This window comes from Microcebus murinus, chromosome 12 (assembly GCF_040939455.1).
Source record: "Microcebus murinus isolate Inina chromosome 12, M.murinus_Inina_mat1.0, whole genome shotgun sequence".
Taxonomy (NCBI): domain Eukaryota; kingdom Metazoa; phylum Chordata; class Mammalia; order Primates; family Cheirogaleidae; genus Microcebus; species Microcebus murinus.
Genome location: NC_134115.1, coordinates 14,218,501 through 14,238,261, shown reverse-complemented (window position 1 = coordinate 14,238,261; position 19,761 = coordinate 14,218,501). Strand labels below are relative to the sequence as shown.

General features: G+C 35.9%; 1 protein-coding gene across 4 annotated transcripts in view; it reads right to left on the bottom strand.

The window, feature by feature from the left end:
• AGTPBP1 (ATP/GTP binding carboxypeptidase 1) overlaps window positions 1–19,761 on the bottom strand; it is a 175,655-nt gene that overhangs the window by 134,529 nt on the left and 21,365 nt on the right. For 2 of the 4 annotated variants that reach the window (XM_012787272.3, XM_076008569.1), the window contains exon 2: window positions 10,823–10,887. The exons of 1 other annotated variant lie outside the window; for it this stretch is intronic. In XM_012787272.3, the coding sequence (XP_012642726.1) occupies window positions 10,823–10,854 (32 nt within the window). In that variant the 5' untranslated portion in view covers window positions 10,855–10,887. Of the gene's footprint in view, window positions 1–10,822; window positions 10,888–12,086; window positions 12,154–19,761 lie in introns of those variants that run through there. One more of the 4 variants, XM_076008568.1, reaches the window with a different exon arrangement.

Genomic DNA, 19,761 nt, shown 5'->3' with positions numbered 1-19,761 from the left:
AACAAAAACTTGAGCTCTAAAATATCCAATCTATTCATTTCTCTCTCTCTATGTGTACTACTACCCAAGTCCAAACAACCATCATCTCTCACAGCCTCCTAACTAGTCTGCTTCCCTTCTTGATGCCCAATAATCCATCCCCTCACAGTGACTTTCTCAACTTTTGATTTTGAAATAATTACAGAGTCACAGGAAGTTACAAAATAGTGAGTGGTCCCTTATAACTTTCAGTTATAACTTATAAGTTATAACTCAGTTTCTCCACTGGTTACATTTTATATAACTATAGGACAGTATTGAAACCAAAAGATTGACATTGGTAGGTATATAGTTCAATGCCATTTTACCACATGTGTAGATTTGTGTAACCACAAATGTAATCAAGTTGCTAACCAACTAAAAACCTTTTGATGGCTTCCTATCAGACTCCAAGTAAAATCTCACTTCATCACAGCCTAACATAACAGGCCCCATATCATCTGGCCCCTGTCTACCGCTCAGGCTTTATTTCTTCCAACACTTTTCTCACCCACTAGGCTTCAGCCACAGTGGCCTTCTATCAGTTCCTTGAATACAGCAAGCTTTTCCCCGAACCTCCAGGTCTTTATATCTGATCGTCCTCTTGATAGGGAGGACAATTTATTCCGCTTTTCATATAGCTGGCTCCTACTCATTCCAGGTTGCAACCCAAATACAGTGCCCCTTCCACCAGCCCTTCCACTTCCAATAGCAAAATGTATTCACACAACTTATCACTATTTGAAATTATGCAAGCTCCATAAAGGTAAAGACCTTGTATGTCTTATTCTACATGCCTATTACTTAGAACAGTAACTAACATAGGCAATGTTATAGCAATACATAGCTATACTTCAGAACGAACAAAAAAAATCTGAAAACATATAGAAAACATTTATTTATTATACTTTTTCCAGATTAACAACTGGATAACATCTCTAAATTTGGAGGTACTTCCCCTGAAAAGGTGTTAAGGTTGAAAAAAATATTGAGCATGTTATTTGAAAAATATAACTAATATACCATTTAAAAATAATTTTATATAATATTTACCAAATTTTCAGCTAGCCACATAGTACAGAAATAAGTATTATCTATAAATCTCCAAATAAAAAAAGCCAAAAAACCTTTAAGAATATGTACAGTATATCATTAACAAAAGTTTTTAATAGGCAAATTCAATATATTCTTATGTGTATATATAAAATACATATATACATATATAAATGTATTATATAAAAAGATATGCATGGAAATGATGAACATGAAATTCAGAATAGGGACTATCTACAGGGATGAGGACAAAAAATGTTACCAGGCAATCATCTATGCTGTATTTTTTATTTTTTATTTCTTCGGTGATCAGTATATAGGTGTTCATTATACCACTATTCTTTTTGGTTTTCATAAGAAGTATTCATAATTTTTGAAACTAAAAAATTCTACAAAGATACAGTTTATATATTTAAGTTTTGACAAATTTTCTTTTTCTTCCAATGTTACAGGAGTAAGGAATAGTTCCTTAAAACTGTTCATTGTAAATGTGAATGAGCAAAAACTTTAACAATGGCTGGGCATAGTGGCTCACACCTGTAATCCTAGTACTCCAAAAGGATGAGGCGGGAGGATCGCTTGAGGTCAGGAGTTCGAGACCAGCCTAAGAAAGAGGGAGACCCCATCTCTACTAAAAGTAGAAAGAAATGAGCTGGACAACTAAAAAGATATAGAAAAAATTAGCCGGACATTGTGGCTCATGCCTGTAGTTCCAGCTACTTAGGAGGTGAGACAGGAGGATCACCTGGTCCCAGGAGTTTGAGGTTGCTATGAGCTAGGGTGACGCCACGGCACTCTAGCACAGGCAAGAGTGAGACTCTATCTCAAAAAAAACTATTATACCAAAAACAATAACAACAATCCTTTAATATCAAAATCTGTGTTCAAATTTCCCAAATTATCTCTCTCATTTTCTTTAGCAGTTCATTTGTACAATCGGAAACCAAGCAAAGTCTATAAACTACATTTGTCTTTTAATCTATAGGTTTCTTATTATTCTTCTCTTCCTTGAAAAGTAGTGGTTGAAAATGGTTAGCTGTTTACACTATAGTTTCCTGTATTCTGAATTTTGCCATTACATACCTGATATGCTTCTCTATCTTCTATACATATTTTCTGCAAACTGATATTTGGATCTAAAGGCCTAATCCGATTAAAGCTTGATTTGCTGACAAGAATTCTGTATGTGTAGTATTGTACTCTTCCATAAGGAGGCAAATAATGTCTGGTTATCTTACTTTTGTAATATAAGCAGTTGCTAACCACCATTGCTTAGATCCATCATTTTATTAAGGGTTGAAAAATAATGATAACTCAGTCATTCCATTCCTTCTTCATTTATAACTGAGGTTATTTCTAGAGAGAATTATGGATAATTCCATAAATATTCCATTCCATATTTGGTTATCTACAAGTATAGTTCATTAAATAAAAGCAAAATAAATGGCAGATTTTAAATTTACTTATATTTACCAGTCTTCAGAAGAATGGTTTCATTTTCTAAAATCCTCCATAGGTGACCAATGAAGTATTTTGACTTCATGTATTGATATGAATTCACAGATTTAAACATATTTGATATATTTTATCCACTGCAGTTAATGCTCAAACTGTTCCATAGAGGCCTCTCAAAATTGGCTTCCAAGTCCTTTTGATACCATCCTCATCTTTGATAGCATACTGGCTTTCTACTCTGACAAAGCTCTCATTGACCAGCAGCTCTCAAAGTGTGGTCTACAAAACTCTGAGGGTATTTGAGACCCTTTCAGAAAATCTGCTATGTCAAAAACTATTTTCATAAAAATACTACAACACTACTTACCTTTGACACTGTGCTGACCATGCATTAAAATTATGTTTGGACCATCTGTGCAAGGGCAATGGTGGGTAAAAAGATGATGCCACAGAACAAATGGAGGGAGTAACCCCAAATTGTGCTAGTGGTCACACCATTATCTTCACCACCACGCACTCGCAGTTAAGAAAAGGAGGTCAGTTTCGCACGGGAGCACACATCATCTTAATACTGTGTGCGCAAAAACACTTCAGCTACACGCGGAAATCTTACAGTTACGTTGGGAGAAAACACATGGCAACTGAATTTCAAAATGAACTAGCCACTTCTTTTCATAGAATATTACTTTTACTTCAAAAACCAAAGGACTGGCCAGGCACAGTGGCTCACGCCAATAATCCTAGCTCTCTGGGAGGCCGAGGTGGGCGGATTGCTCGAGGTCAGGAGTTCAAAACCTGCCTGAGCAAGAGCGAGACCCCGTCTCTACTAGAAATAGAAAGAAATTAATTGGCCAACTAATATATAGAGAAAAAATTAGCCGGGCATGGTGGTGCATGCCTGTAGTCTAGTCCCAGCTACTCGGGAGGCTGAGGCAGAAGGATTGCTTGAGCCCAGGAGTTTGAGGTTGCTGTGAGCTAGGCTGATGCCATGGCACTCACTCTAGCCTGGGCAACAAAGTGAGACTCTGTCTCAAAAACAAAACCAAAGGACAAACAATGATTATTCAGACTGGGATAATTTGCCAGATATTTTCGTAGAAATAAGCAAAGTGAGCCTGTCATTTCAAGGAAACAGCTGTTAGATTTGTTGCTAATGATAAAATTTGAGCTTTCAAGTAAAAATTAGAATTTTGGAAAACATCAATCTAACCATCATGACCTTGATAGTTGCTCAATATTTAAAGAATTTTCTGATGAAAATCAATGGTGATATTAACAAATAAAATTTTTTAGTATTGTATAAAAAAGATCAATATTCAGAGGTTCTGCATAACTCACTAAATCTATTATTTTCCAAATGATCAATGAATGATGTTACAAATTCAGACATGGGTAAAAGAACTATTCAAAGTGCAAGACTGACCAATAGATTTTAATGTAACAGAGTACAAAAAAGTTCACTAACATGGTTTCAGATTCCATATTGAAACTAACCTTTAAAAAACTACCACTTATCAAATTTTAGTATAATATCAAAGAATATCCATTTCAATTTAAATTCCAAGCAATATGGCTTTTTCCCAAAGTACACTATCATTTAAAACTGTTTGTTCCTCATTTATAACTATTACTCTTGCTTTAATCACATTTTTACCATTTTTCTCCAAATACTGAGCACACAATTTTATTTTCCTCCACCACATAAATTAAAGAACGATAATTTTAAAAGGCTATTAAAGCACTCCTTCCTTTTCTAATTACATATCTACGTGAGCCAAAATCTTTTTCTTCATATCCTTCAGCAATAAAAACACAAAAACAACATACACACAAAATATGTGTATCTATATATTAACATATGTGAAGTCAGAAGCAGATAAGAGAATCCACCTATCTTCCATTAAGCCAAACATTAAAGAGATCTGTGAAAATGTTAAAAAGTATGCTACATTTCTTACTATTTTTTGTTTAGAAAAAGTTATTTTTAATACAAAAACATTATATGTTATGCAATGAGTTGGTGATTATTTTTTTAATGAACTGATAAGTATTTTTTAATTTCTTGGTTTTAATTTATGGTATGACAAATATCAATAGATAAAATAATCCACACAAACAAAAGCTTTTTGGAGCCATTATTAACTTAAGAATATAAAGGTGTTCTAACGCCAAAAAGTTTGAGAACTGCTGTTCTAGGCTTATCTTGCACATTTTGTGCTCCTGATCTAGAATCAATCCTTTCTCTAAAAAGCCCTGGTTCTTTCTAGTGAGGAATGGTATCTATGACACCACAGTCTGTGTACTAGAGAGCAAATACGTATTTTTAAAAATATCTGTAACCCAGATTTGAGAGAAATTTCCATTCACAGAAACCAAAATTCTGAAATACAATAACTTAGCAATTTGTTTTCTCCAATTATTTTTCTCTTAAAAGGTTACCTGTTATTATTTTTCAGTAGCTAATAAAACATTATTCAAAAAATTCAATATAAAACAATTTGCAAGTAATACAAAACACAATGAATATAATAACACAGGCCTTAAAATTAAGCTTGCTTTGTCAGTAACTTGAAAAGTTAAAATTAAATTATACCACTACCAAAAAACAACTTGCATCTAATTGATTCTTTTGTGAAAATATGCTTTTCCACGTGATAAATGGATGGATGGACAAATTTTTTTCAAGGCAAGTGGAAATCAATAACATAGTTAAATCAATTTCCTTCTTTATTTCTATTTTTCTCATCTATAGAATGCCAATTAAACCAAATTATATTGTAAGCCATTCTCCAACTTAGCTCTAAAATTTTTGTGACTGTTGACACTAATATTGAGAGAGTCACAGGGTGAACACCAGAGGGCAGCTCTACCTTTTGATTAATTGTACAAGATGAAAATCTGAGTGAGAGTAGTGGTACTAAAATAGAAGGGAAAAAAAAAAATCTGTACATGAGCAATCTGAGATACTATACTGCAAAGCAGAAACATTTTAAATAAAGACACTTAGAAGTAGATGTATCTTCCGTAACTTACCCTGTTTTCAGATGAATCAAAATGAGGCTGAGACCAACCCTGGAAAGTTCCACTTATAATTGTTAATATTATTTATATTATACTGAAAAAATCATGGAATTGAAAAAAATGATCAATGTAAAAGACATCAAATCAAGTTAACTTCAAAAACATACTTTTTAAATATTTATTTATTTCCTTTCTTACTTAAAGACAGGTGTCACACTAGGTCGCCCAGCCTGGGTTCAAATTCCTAGGCTCAAGTGATCCCCTCATGTTAGCTTCCCAGGTAGTAGCTACAACTACAGGCAGATACCACCACACCCAGCCCAAATGCATATTTTAGGGGCATTATCACTCAAATATTTGTTTCACTGTAGTGGTCTCATGCTGCTTTTGATTCTTTGAGTTTAATTCAATCTTAGAGTTATTTTCCTAAAAATATAAATTTTCCTGGATATTGTCACAGTCACAATGGCATATAGATATTATCTTTGCACAAATAATCTCCCAAGTAAGGGCAAGGACTATAAAACCTTCCTTCATTTTATAAATAAGTTGTATTACTTTTTTCGCCTTAAAATGTAAATTGAATACAGGTGATAGAGATTTCCTCATAAAGTTACAACAGATGACAGCAAAAAAAAATCATTAAAATATACTAAAGTTTTAGGCTTAAATAGGATTCATAGAAATTAAGATTTAATTTCAAACAATATGGCTTTATTGTCAAATTCACATTATCTTCCAGAAATGTTTGCTCCTCATTTGTAACTATTATTCTTGCTTTAATCCTATTTTTACTGTTTCTCTCCAAGTAATGAACACACAACTTTGTTTTCCTCCTCCATATTATTGGGTTAGCTATTTATAAAAATATTTACCATATTACAATTTAAACTGAGGACATTTAAAAATATTTATTCATTAATTTATTAAAATCTTAAATCCATTACATAATTAACACATTTTTATAAAAGATATATGTATTTTACAAAATAAAAAAATTAGAGAGAAGAGCAAGACTATTTTACATTATTGCAAACCTCTCTAGTGTCTGGCTCAATAGAAGACAGATTCTTATATCTACTTCTGCATTCAATCTGTTATGATATCACACATCACGCAGCCTCAAGAAAACTCCACTTTACACTATAAAGAGAATGTATGTGGAAAAGGCAGATAATGTCTCAGTATTACTATGAAAACCCAGTTTTGACATCATACCTCTGAGTTCCACAGATAACACCTTGAGAATTTCTGGGTTAAGTTATGTTGTCAAAACAATTCTGCAATTCCCTTGGTTTATTCAACACAACAAAAGTGTAATTCTCACTACATTACATGTTCAGTACAGGTCAGCAGGGTACTGTACTCACTCAATGACCCATGCTGCCAGAGATGCTCCCATGCTCACGACAGCAAGAGAAAAAAGAAAGATGTGGTAAGTGTGCACTAGCTCTTAGAGTTCTATCAGGAAATTGCAAATAAAACCTCAACTCATGTTTCACAGATTAACCTCAAAGAAAATATAATACAATCATGCCATGTACCCAAAAGGAAGAGAACCAGAATGTTTGTGGCCAGCCTTAATGACTATCACAGGCATGGCCATGTATCGAAGTCTGGCCAGTGGGATGTAAGTAGACAGCATACAGGCCACTTTCCAGGTTTTGCCCTTAGGAATAGGATGTGCCTCTTTTCCCTGTTCCCACTGCCTATGAGATGGTGACAACTAGAGAAAATACCCTGGACCGAGAGACAGAAGCCACATATTATACAAAGTGAAACCATTCTACCACCCTTGAACAACCACCTCTAGGTTAAATAAGACAGAATTAAACTTGAATATTTAGCCACTGCATTTTGAGGTATCTATTATACCAGCTTAGCCTATATCTGAACTAACACACTGCTATATTAAATACCCTATACATTTTATCAGAACCAAAGTAATAATTAAATCAATTAATATATTGTAAGAGCAATCAAATAACACCAGGATAACACCATTAACAGAAGACAATGTAAAAACACTGTAACAGAAGACAAAACCATTCTCCATTCTGATATTCCAAAATATACCTAAAATTGCAAATATAGTGATCCACATGTTCTGAAAGCTACACTGCCTTTTTAAAGTTTTATTTTGTTTTTAATTGACACATAATTGTACATATTTATGGGATACAGTATGATATTTCAATACATGCATACAACATGTAATGATCAAATCCAGGTAAATAGCATATCCATCACCTGAAATACTTGTCATTTCTTTGTGGTGAGAACATTCAAAATCCTCTCTTCTAGCTATTTTGAAATATACATTATTGTTAACTATAGTCACCCTACTGTGCAATAGAACACCAGAAATTATTCTTCCTAACTGTAAGTCTGTACCCATTCACCAACCTCTCACAGAATAAATCACAGAATAAAAAGAAACAAAAGACATTCAGATTGGTAAGAAAGATGCAAAACTGTCTTTATTCACAAACTTCCTGATTGTCTACATAGAAAATCTAAGGGAATTTACAAAAAGTCTACTTAAATTAACAGTAAGCCCAGCAAGGCTGCAGGATATAAGAACAATATATACAAAGCAATTATTAATGTGTTGCTATATACTAGCAACTATCAATAGGAAACTGAAATTGATAAAAATACCATTGACAAAACAATGAAAAAATGCAAAATAGAGATAATTATCACAAACAACATGAAAGATAAATACACTGAAAATAACAAAATATTACTGAAATTAAAGATCATAAATTAAAAAGAGATATACCGTGTGTAAGAGTAAGAAGACTCAACGTTAAGATGTCAGTTCTCCCCAAACTGATCTATAAAATCAAAGCAACCCCAAAATAAACCCCAGCATGCTATTTTGCAGAAATGGCCAAACTGATTCTAAATTCATATGGAAATGCAAAAACATAAAATAGCTCAAACTTTGGGGAAAAAATAAAAAACAAAGAAGACTAATATTATCTGATTTCAAGACTCATTATAAAGCTACAGTTACTCAGGCAGTCAAGTACTGATAGTGACAGACAACTAGATCGATGGAACAAAACAAAGCACAAAATAGACACACATACATGGACAGCTGATTTTTGAAAAAGGTACAAAGGCAATTCAGCAGAGCAAAGATAGTCTTTTCAAAAATGGTGTTGGAACAACTGGATATCTATATGCTAAAAAAAAATTCTTCCATACTTCACACTATATACAAAAATTAACTCAGAAAGGAGCATAAACCTCAATATAAATTTGAATCTAAAACTATTATACTTCTAGAAGAAAACACAGGAGAAAATGTTTGTAAACACTGGTTAGGTAAATATTTCTTACATATAACTCTAAAAGCATAATTCATAAAAGAATAAACAAAATGAGTATCATCTATGTTAAAAACTTCTGATCTTTAACAGATACTGTTTTGAATATAAAAACAAGTCAAAGAATGAATGAAAATGTTTGCAATTCAAATACCTGATAAAGTACTTGTATCTTTAATACATTTGTCCCTCAGTATGTGTAGGGAATTGGTTCTAGGACCCCTGCAGATACCAAAATCTGTGGATGCTCAAGTCCCTTAATTAAAATTATGTAGTATTTGTATATAACCTATATTCATCCTCCTACTTTAAATCATCTCTAGTTTACTTATAATACCTAATACAATATAGATGACATGTAAATAGTGTTATACTGTATTTTTAGGGAATAATGACACGAAAAAAGGCCTACACATGTTCAATACAGGCTCAACCATCCATTCCTTTCAAACATTTTCGATCCACTGTTGGTTGAATCCATACATGCAGAACCCACAGATATAGAGAAACAATATATAAACAACTTCCAAAACTCAATAATTTTTTAAAAACCCAGTTTAATTAATGGGGGAAAGATCTGAGAGACACATCACAAAATAAGATACACTGAAGGCAAATAAGTATACAAAATGATGCTCAACATCATCAGTTATTAGGAAAATGCAAATTAAAATCATGAGATACTACCACACCCCTATCAGAACAGCTACAGTCTAAAAAGAATGACCATTCCAAGTGTTGCTGAGGATGTAGAAGAACTAAAACTCTCAAGTACTGCTGTAGGGAATATAATATGATACAACCTTTTTGGAAAACAGGTTGTTGGCCATTTCCTAAAAAATTAAACTCAATCTACTACACACAAATGCTACATACACACAAATGCTCATAACAGCTTTATTTTTAAAAGCCAATAACTGGAAACAACCCAAATGCCCAAAAGTTGAATGGATAAACAAATTGGGTTACATCTGTACAATGGCATACTACTCAGTAATCACAAAAATCTATAACTTTTCAACAGAGATGAATCTCAAAATAATTGTGCTGAGTAATAGAAATCAGACTCTCAACCCCACCTCCCACCCACCCCCAACAAAAGACATATTGTATGGTTCCATTTATATAAAATTCTAGAAAAGCAAAAAAACCTGTAGTCACAGAAGGCAAATCAGTGGTTGCCTGGATTGAGAGATGGGGTGGGAGGGAAGGATTGCAAAAGGGTATCAGGAAACATTTTGGAGTGATGAATATGTTTATTATTTTGATTAAGGGAATGGTTTCACAGGTACACATGGGTAAAAACTCATCAAACTGCACACTATATGTATGTAGTTTGTTACATGGTCATTATACCTTAATAAAGTTGTTAGAAAATTATAGATGGTCTTAATAAGAAATGCTGGGGTAGCAGACGAGGCAAAAAATAAACAGGATTGGCTGGAGAGTACTAAATGAGATAGACTGCACTTATAGACTATTTCAAAATTCTTGGCTTTTAAGAGAATCAATAAATTCAGTAGTAACAGAAGAACAGAGTCTAAGTATTAAGCCCAGATCACATTTAAATGGTATCCAAATGGTAAGGAATGGGAGAGGCTAAAAATTTAAGACAGAAGAATAAATAATGATTAAAAGATCCCAAGAAGGAGTGGGGAGGTGAAATCTAGAGCACAGGTAACAGTATTGGCCTTTGACAAGAAAAGGAACAGATCCTCTGTTGTAATTAAATAATAGGAAGGTAAGTAAAGGATAAGATCCACTAATTGGGAGTTCATGAATTTAGTGTAAGAAATATTAGGATAATAGATTGTATTATCTCTATGACATATGAAGGAATGTCATTTGCTGAGGGTATATATGTGATACATCTGAGGATTTCAAAGGTGTCACATATATACATAATTTATACATATTGGTATTTATAATTACGGTACCTTTTTTCTGATATAACTTTTAACTTGCTCATCTTGAGTTACTTCATTTCACCATTGCAGATAATCTGAAAGAAAAATATTAATATTAAACACTTATAATTCTGTTTTCTATACATTAGATATCATAAAAGCCATACAATTGAAAGGTTTCATTACAAGTAACACAAGATAACACTGGAAACCAAAAGAGAATGAGTTTTATGCTTCCAGCAGGTCACTTCAATGTACAATGTATGACTATTAAAATACCTAAACATCAGGTAGGAAAAATGTTATCAAAACCCTGGAGCTACAAAAAATATAGAAGCCTAACATAATGTAGTTTGCAATTCAATGTTAAGATTTCTTTTGAGACAATTCAAATCATCTTGCCTGTTCTAATGCTCCTCCTTAAAATATGCAAACCAACCAAAGCATCCTATGATTAATATACTTATTGTTCACCGTTCATACAGTAGCCAAATACTGGGAAATACGTAGTATGATTATTTCTATATTAGAATATTTTTTTAATTAGTAAAAAGCTTCCATGCATATCTTCCCTCAATCAAGTTTCCATTTTTAGAAAGTATATGTAATACACTTTAAAACTACCTTAAATCTTGATGCATATAACTTTTATAGTTCTTCAAACTTATTTTGTAACTATTCACTGCAAAACACCCTAAATACCTTTTAATTTTTACTAACAATGCTTACCGAAACAAAATTCTGTGAAATTACTAAAATATGAAACAATTACTGCAAATTTGACAGGTTATTATCATATTTAGGAATGCTATAAAGGAACACATATTTAAAATTATGTACAAAAATTATATGAACTGTTTTCAACATCAATGATAAATTTTAAATTGCTCTTTCTTTTAGTTGACTCTTTTTTAGACATGATTACGAAGTCAAAGTAACTTTTTCCAACTTCCAAATTAATTAGGAATCACCATATATCACAGGGAGAAAAAAATCTTGCATACTTTCAAAAGCACTGTTGCTGCCAAAAACAGAGGGTTAAGTCACTTCTATTTGTTGAATGGTATGACTTCTTTAAAACTACTTTAACTGCACATCTCAAAAAGTTCACATGGACTTTATTATAGTTGATACAGTTGAAAAAAAAAATAATGTTGGGCACTTATAACATAGCCAACTCTATTTTCAACAGTTAAGAAATGATTCAAGGGGGATTGTCAAAAATGGCAGATTAGGGATGACCTCCTGGCTCTCTGCTCTTAGAGTGGGAGGTGAAGAAAGTGGTCTAACTCACTCAAGTGGGTAGTACTCCCACAGGATCGGCTTCAAGGATTTGCAGGGAAGCAACGAGGGTCAAGCAGCACTAGGATAAGGAGGAAAGTGACTCAGTAAATTTGCCGCAAGTTCCGAGAGTGCGAGTTATACAGTTGGGAATGGAGCGCAGGTCGGCTGTGCTCATCGGTCAAATGGCTGGGACAGTGTGATCTTCCCCACAAGGGGACGTCTTCTCCTTCACTGACCCCCACACCCACGCAGGCAGGGAAGCGCCTAAAGTCAATGCAAAGAGGTAACTCGAGTGGTCAGGCGGTTCAGAGAGGAGACAGGAGCAGAAAGCATTTTGAACTCTCCAGTGCACTGTGTGGAGACCCTTTGTATGGGAAGGTCTGTACATGCCAGTGACTCATGATTCGCTTGGAAGGGGCAGAAAAGTGAGAGAGATCGCTCTCTTGACTGAGTTGTCTGGTGGTCTCCGTTGGCTCAAGCTCCGCCTGTGAAGGGGCAGAAAAGGGCAGAGCCTCCCAGTGGACTCCAGCAGCTCAAGCACCGCCTGAGAGGGGGTGGAAAAGGGAGAGTGATCACTTCTTGGCAGAGCCTCCTGGTGGATGGGCAGCTCAGGCTCTGCCTTGAGGGGGCAGAAGAGGGAGAAAGATCATTTCTCGGTGGAGACTCTTGGTGGACTTAGGCAGCTCAAGCTCAGCCTGTGAGGGGGCGGAAAAGGGAGAGTGATCGCTCTCCAGGCACTGCCTCCCGGTGAAGTTGGGCAGTCCCCCAATCCACCCAGCCGCTCCAAAAGAACAATCCCCACCCTAGCAGGATGGAGTTGGGAAGGAAACCGATTTTCCAGCTATAACCTGGGACAACAGTACCACTTGCACTTTCCTGTGTTTCAGACAGGGTGCTTCTCTCCAAAGCTACAGACTCTGCCCCTGTGCAGAATTGTCGAAGAAGCCATTTTTCAAGCTGAAAGCGGAGGCTGGACTGTTACCTCCTCTTGCTTATTATCCACTGCTGGCCTGTTTTGCATCAAAGGGCCAGATTCCTCCCCTGAAAGGGTTTCATAACAGCTTCTCTAGAATGCTATCCAAGCTGAGACCCATAGTCAGCTCCTTGATGTGACTTGGTAGACGAAGCCTCCAGCCAAAGGATCAGCCCCCAGTCTTGGAAGTGAAGAGTGGTGAGGGAGACCACTTTCAGGGCTAAGACCTGCCTGGGTTGCATAGGGCCTTTGTCTGTGACCAAGCCACTGGTATTTCACAGGGAAAGGCCTGACGCCTACTCTGCAGGAGCAGAGCAGCAAGGTAGGTCGCTCTGTGGTCTGTGTCCCTCAGTGGCCTTGGGCAGGGTCCCTTTAACAGCCCTGAAGCTTTAACTTCATACCAACTAGATAAACCCTGTCCTTGGAGGGGTGGAGTAACGAGAGTTGATGCCCTGCTACAGCGTATTGGTTTGTATCATCTGATAAAATCAGAATACAAGGGCTTACCCTTGGTACCCAGGCACTTGCCAAATTAGGGGCTTGTGTTCTGGGAAAGAAAATCTCAACCAGAATCCCTAACAGTTGCACCAAAAGACACCTCCCACCAGGACCTGCCCCACAAGAGCAGCGAAAGGTCTCTGAATAACTTTTTAGCAGCTCCCCCCCCCGCTACAGATCAAGCAACCTCTGAAGTATACTCTCTTAGGTTTGCCAATACCTGTTGCTCATGTCACCCTATCTAAACAGGTAACAGGGCTCAAGGAACTCCTGGGAGTGGCATGACACTCCTCAGAGGCTGAGACTCCTTTTTATCACATTTAGGGGTTTAGAGCTCATTACAAAGGTACTGGAATAGTTTGATAAGCAACCCCACCCACGAAAACCACAAGCAACAAAAAGGGAAAGTAACCTCATAGCTCATCACAGTGACTCCCACCTCATACTAGTAGTTGTTAGTGGAGTCACGCACACAAGAGTGATCTAACTTCTGGGAGTCCAAACTCACTAATCTCTGTTAATAGACAGTGGAGACAAAAGGTCAAAGATAACCCAACAGGCTAAAAACTTCTCTAAGACAAGACAGGACCAAAGCACATTTCCCCAGCTCTGCCAAGGAATGTCCCTTTGGAATCCTAGAATTTAGTCCACAAACCAGTTCCACCACCCCTAGTCCTTGACAAAGTAGTCCAATGAGAAAGAATCAGTGAAAAAAAACAGGAAACATAAAAGATCAGAGAGAAAAGTCACCTGCAAAAGAAAATACTCAATCTCCATCAACTGACACCAACCTACATGATATGACTAAACTGACAGAGGAAGAATTCAGAATATGGATTGTAAGAAAACTCAATGGAATTGAAGAGAAAATAGAAGCCCAACATAAAGAAACCACAAGAATGATTCAGGAAATGAATGAAAAATTCTCCAAAGAAATTGAAATACTACGGAAAAAACAAACAGAAATCTTGGCAATGAAGGAGACATTCAAGGAACTCCAAAATACTGTGGAAAATCTCAAGAACAGAATGGATCATGAAGAGGAAAGAATCTCTGAGCCTGAAGATAATACATATGCGCTAAACAAATTAGTGGAAGAAAGAGAATACAGAAATAAGAGGCAAGACCAAAACATGCAAGAAATGTGGGATTATGTAAAGAAAACAAATCTCAGACTCATAGGGATACCAGAGAGAGAAGAAGAAAATTCACATGTGCTGCAAAACTTATTTCATGGAATACTGGAGGAAAACATGCTGGGCCTGGCCAGAAATCTTGATATCCAGATACAAGAAGCTCACAAACCTCCTGGGAGACACATGTGAAAAGGCAATCACCTTGTCATGTAGTAGACTGACCAAAGTAAACACGAAAGAAGCAATTCTCTGAGCAGTGAGATGTAAGCAATAAATAACCTATAAAAGAAAGTCTATCAGACTTACTGTACATTTCTCAATAGAAACTTTACAAGCCAGAAGGGATTAGGTGCCTATCCTTAATCTTCTTAAACAGAATAATGCCCAACCCAGAATTCTTTATCCAGCAAAATTAAGTTTCATCTATAAGGGAAAAATAAAGTCCTTCTCAGACACGCAATCATTGAAGGAATTTGCAAAGACCAGACCAGCCTCACAGAGAGTACTCAAATCTGCCTTATAAACTGAACAGCACAATAGACACTTCTCAAAGTAAAATTATTCAAAAGTTAAAGACTAGAACTTGGTCTACATGATAGCTCAAGGAGTAAAACAAAACAAAGGGTTTCACCCTACAATATGACTGGAAATCTTACTAAAATTTCAATCCTCTCAATAAATTTGAATGGCTTAAACTGTCCTTTGAAGAGACATAGACTGGCAGAATGAATAAAAATCCACAAACCTAATATCTGCTGTCTACAGGAAACGCATCTAACACGCAAAGATGCCTTTAAGTTGAAGGTCAATGGATGGAAAACTATCATCCAGGCAAATGGTAGTCAAAAGAAAGCAGGAGTAGCCATACTATTTTCAGATAACATAAGCTTTAAAATAACAAAAGTAAAAAAGGATAAAGATGGCCACTATATAATGGTGAAAGGTAAGAGCCAACAAGAAGATTTAACAATTCTTAATATTTATGCACCCAATGTAGGAGTGAGCACCCAACTACATAAAGCAAACCTTGTCTGATCTAAATAGCATGCTAGCATTAATCCCATAATAGTAGGGGACTTCAACACTCCACTGAATGAACAGGACAGATCCTCTAAACCAGGGGTCCTAAAACTATGGCCCGCGGGCCGCATGCGGCCCGCAAAGGACATTTATCTGGCCCACCGGTTGTTTTAGCCGCTGCTGCCTGTCCTGCTTAGCAGCCGACTCATCCCAGGCCCACAGTGAGTATGTGTGGAATGTGCGCCGCACTCTCCAATGACCCTCCAACGGTCTGAAGGACAGTGAACTGGCCCCCTGTTTAAAAAGTTTGAGGACCCCTGCTCTAAACAGAAATTAAGTAAAGAAATAATGGACTTAAACAGAGCTCTTAAACAAGAGTCTGACAGATGCTACAGAACATTCCATCCAAAGAAAGCTGAATTTACTTTCTTCTCAGCAGCCCAAAGAACTTTCTCCAAAATAAATCACATACTAGGCCAAAAATCAGACCTCAACAAATTCAAAAAACCAGAATTTTCACCATGTATCTTCTATGACCATAGTGGTATAAAATTAGAGTTCAATTCCTATAGAAACACTCACTGCTTCACAAAGTCATGGAAACTAAACAATCTATTATTGAAGACTTATTGGGTCAAAGAAGAAATTCAGAGGAAAATCAAGAGTTTCTTCCAACAAAATGATAGTGGAGACACATGTTACCAAAACCTGTGAGATATGGCCGGGCGCGGTGGCTCAAGCCTGTAATCCTAGCACTTTGGGAGGCCGAGGCGGGCGGATTGCTCGAGGTCAGGAGTTCGAAACCAGCCTGAGCAAGAGCAAGACCCCGTCTCTACTATAAATAGAAAGAAATTAATTGGCCAACTAATATATATATATATAATTAGCCGGGCGTGGTGGCACATGCCTGTAGTCCCAGCTACTCGGGAGGCTGAGGCAGCAGGATTGCTTGAGCCCAGGAGTTTGAGGTTGCTGTGAGCTAGGCTGACGCCACGGCACTCACTCTAGCCTGTGCAACAAAGCGAGACTCTGTCTCAAAAAAAAAAAAAAAAAAAAACAAAAAAAAAACCTGTGAGATATAGCAAAAGCATACCTGAAGGAAAAACTAATAGCAATAAACACTCACATCCAAAAAAACAGAAAGCTTGGATACTGACAACCTAATGAATAGACTCAAGGAATTGGAAAAAGAAGAGCAAACCAATTCCAATCCTAGTAGAAGAAAAGAAATAACTAAGATCAAAGCAGAACTAAATGAAATTGAGAACAAAAGAATTATACGGAAGACCAACAAAACCAGAAGCTGGTTTTTCGAAAAGATAAACAAAATTGATGACCCTCTTGCTAGATTGACAAAAACTCAAAGGGAAAGGACTCTAATAAACTCAATAAGAAATGAAAAAGGAGAGGTCACAACAGACACCACAGGAATATGAAACATTATTTTTGACTACTATAAAAACTATATTCCAAAAAACTACATAACAAGGAAGAAATGGACAAATTCCTGGAAACATACAACTCCCTAAGTTCACCCAAGAGGTTAAACAGAATTTCTGAATAGATCAAGCTCAAGCTCAGAAATTCGAGCAGTTATTAATAACCTCCCAAATGGAAAAGTCCTGGACCAAAAGGCTACACTTCAGAGTTTTACAAAACTTACAAAGACGAACTCATACCTATACAACAAAAATTATTCCACAACATTAAGAAGGATGGTATCCTTCCTAACTCATTCTACAAAGCCAATATCACCTTGATACCAAAACCAGGAAAGGACATAACAAAGAAAAAAAAATTACAGACCAATATCCCTCATGAATATAGATGCAAAAATCCTAAACAAAATTTTAGCAAATAGAATTCAGCAACACATCAAAAAAATAATTCACCATGACCAGTTGGGCTTTATTCCAGGGATGCAAAGCTGGTTCAACATACGCAAGTCTATAAATGTAATACACCTCGCAAATAAAAACAAGAAGAAAGACCATATGATTCTGTCAATAGATGCAGAGAAAGCATTTGACAAAGCCCAACACACCTTTATGATAAAAACTCTTAACAAAATAGGCATAGGCGGCTCATACCTTAAAATTATCAAGTCCATTTATGACAACTCATGGCCAATATCATACTGAATAGGGAAAAATTGAAATCATTCCCACTTCGAACTGAAACTAGACAAGGATGCCCACTATCTATTCTTCTATTCAACATAGTGCTCGAAGTCCTAGCTATAGCAATCAGGCAACAGAGAGATATTAAGGGCATCAAAGTGAGGGCAGATGAGATCAAACTCTCACTCTTTGCAGATATTATATTATATCTAGAAAACCCCATGGATTCGTCCAAGAGACTCCTAGATTTGATAAATGAATTCGGTAAAGTCTCAGGTTACAAAATCAATATACACAATCAGAGGCATACATATGCGCCAAAAACCGTGAAGCTGAAACTCAAAAAACACAGTACCTTTTACTATAGCCCCAAAGAACATTAGATATCTAGAAATATATTTAACAAAAGATACAAAACACTTATATAAGGAGAAGTATAAAATGCTAAAAAAAGAAATTGTAGAAGATGTAAACAGATGGAAAAATCTACCTTATTCATGGATTGGTGGAATATTGTTAAAATATCAATATTACCTAAAGTCATCTACAGAATTAATGCAATCCCCATCAAAGTACCATAATCATTCTTTACAGATCTAGAAAAAATAATTCTTCACTTTGTATGGAACCAGAAAAAAACCTCGTATAGCCAAAGCAATCTTAAGTAAAAAGAACAAACTGGGAGGCATCAGTCTTCCTGACTTCAAGCTGTACTATAAAGCAATAGTAATTAAATCAGTCTGGTACTGGCATAAGAACAGAGGCATCGATCTTTGGAATAGGACTGAGATTCCAGAGATGAAACCATCTGCATAGGTAACCTAATTTTTGATAAAGCAAACAAAAATATACATTGAAGAAAAGAATTTTTATTCAATAAATGGTGCTGGGAAAACTGGATAGCTACATGCAGAAGAAAGAATCTGGATCCCTACCCCTCACCTCTTACAAAAATCTACTCAAGATGGATAACAGATTTAAACCTAAGGCATGAAACCTTAAGAATACTAGAAGAAGATGTTAGGAAAACCCTTTCAGACATTGGCCTAGGCAAAGAATTCTTGAAGAAGACCCCCAAAGCAATCACCACAGCAACAAAAATAAACAAATTAGATCTGATCAAATTAAAAGGATTCTCCACAGCCAAGGAAACTATCATTAGAGCAAATAGACAACCAACAGAATGGGAAAAAATATTTGCTCTCTACACTTTCGATAAAGGTCTGATAACAAGAATCTATCTAGAACTCAAAAGAATTAACAAGAAAAAAATCAAACAACCCCATCAAGAAATGGGCAACAGAAATAAACAGAAACTTTTCCAAAGAAGACAGAATAATGGCCAAAAAACATATAAAAAAATGCTCAACATCTCTAATCATTAGAGAAATGCAAATCAAAACCACAATGAAATATCACCTAACCCCATGAGCTTGGTCTCTATCAAAAAAATCCCAAAACAACAAATGCTGGTGAGAATGTGGAGAGACAGGAACACTCTTATACTACTGGTGGGATTGCAAATTAGTGCAACCTTTGTGGAAAAGAATTTGGAGATACATCAAAGAGCTAAAAATAGAAATACCATTCGATCCAGCAATAGCATTATTAGGCATCTACCCAAAAGAGCATAAGACAGTCTATTATAAAGACATTTGTGCCCAAATATGTTTATGGCAGCACAATAGTGAATTATTGAACAACCCAAGTGCCCGTCAATTCATAAGTGGATTATTAATATTTGGTATATGTTTACAATGGAATATTACTCAATTCTAAGAAACGACAGTGAGCTAGCACTGCTTATATTATCCTGGATTAAGCTTAATCCCATTATCCAAAGTGAGGTGACACAAGATCAGAAAAATGGGCTTCACATGTACTCGCCATCAAATTGGTACTGACTGATTAACACTATGGTGCTCAAAGGGTGGTGGT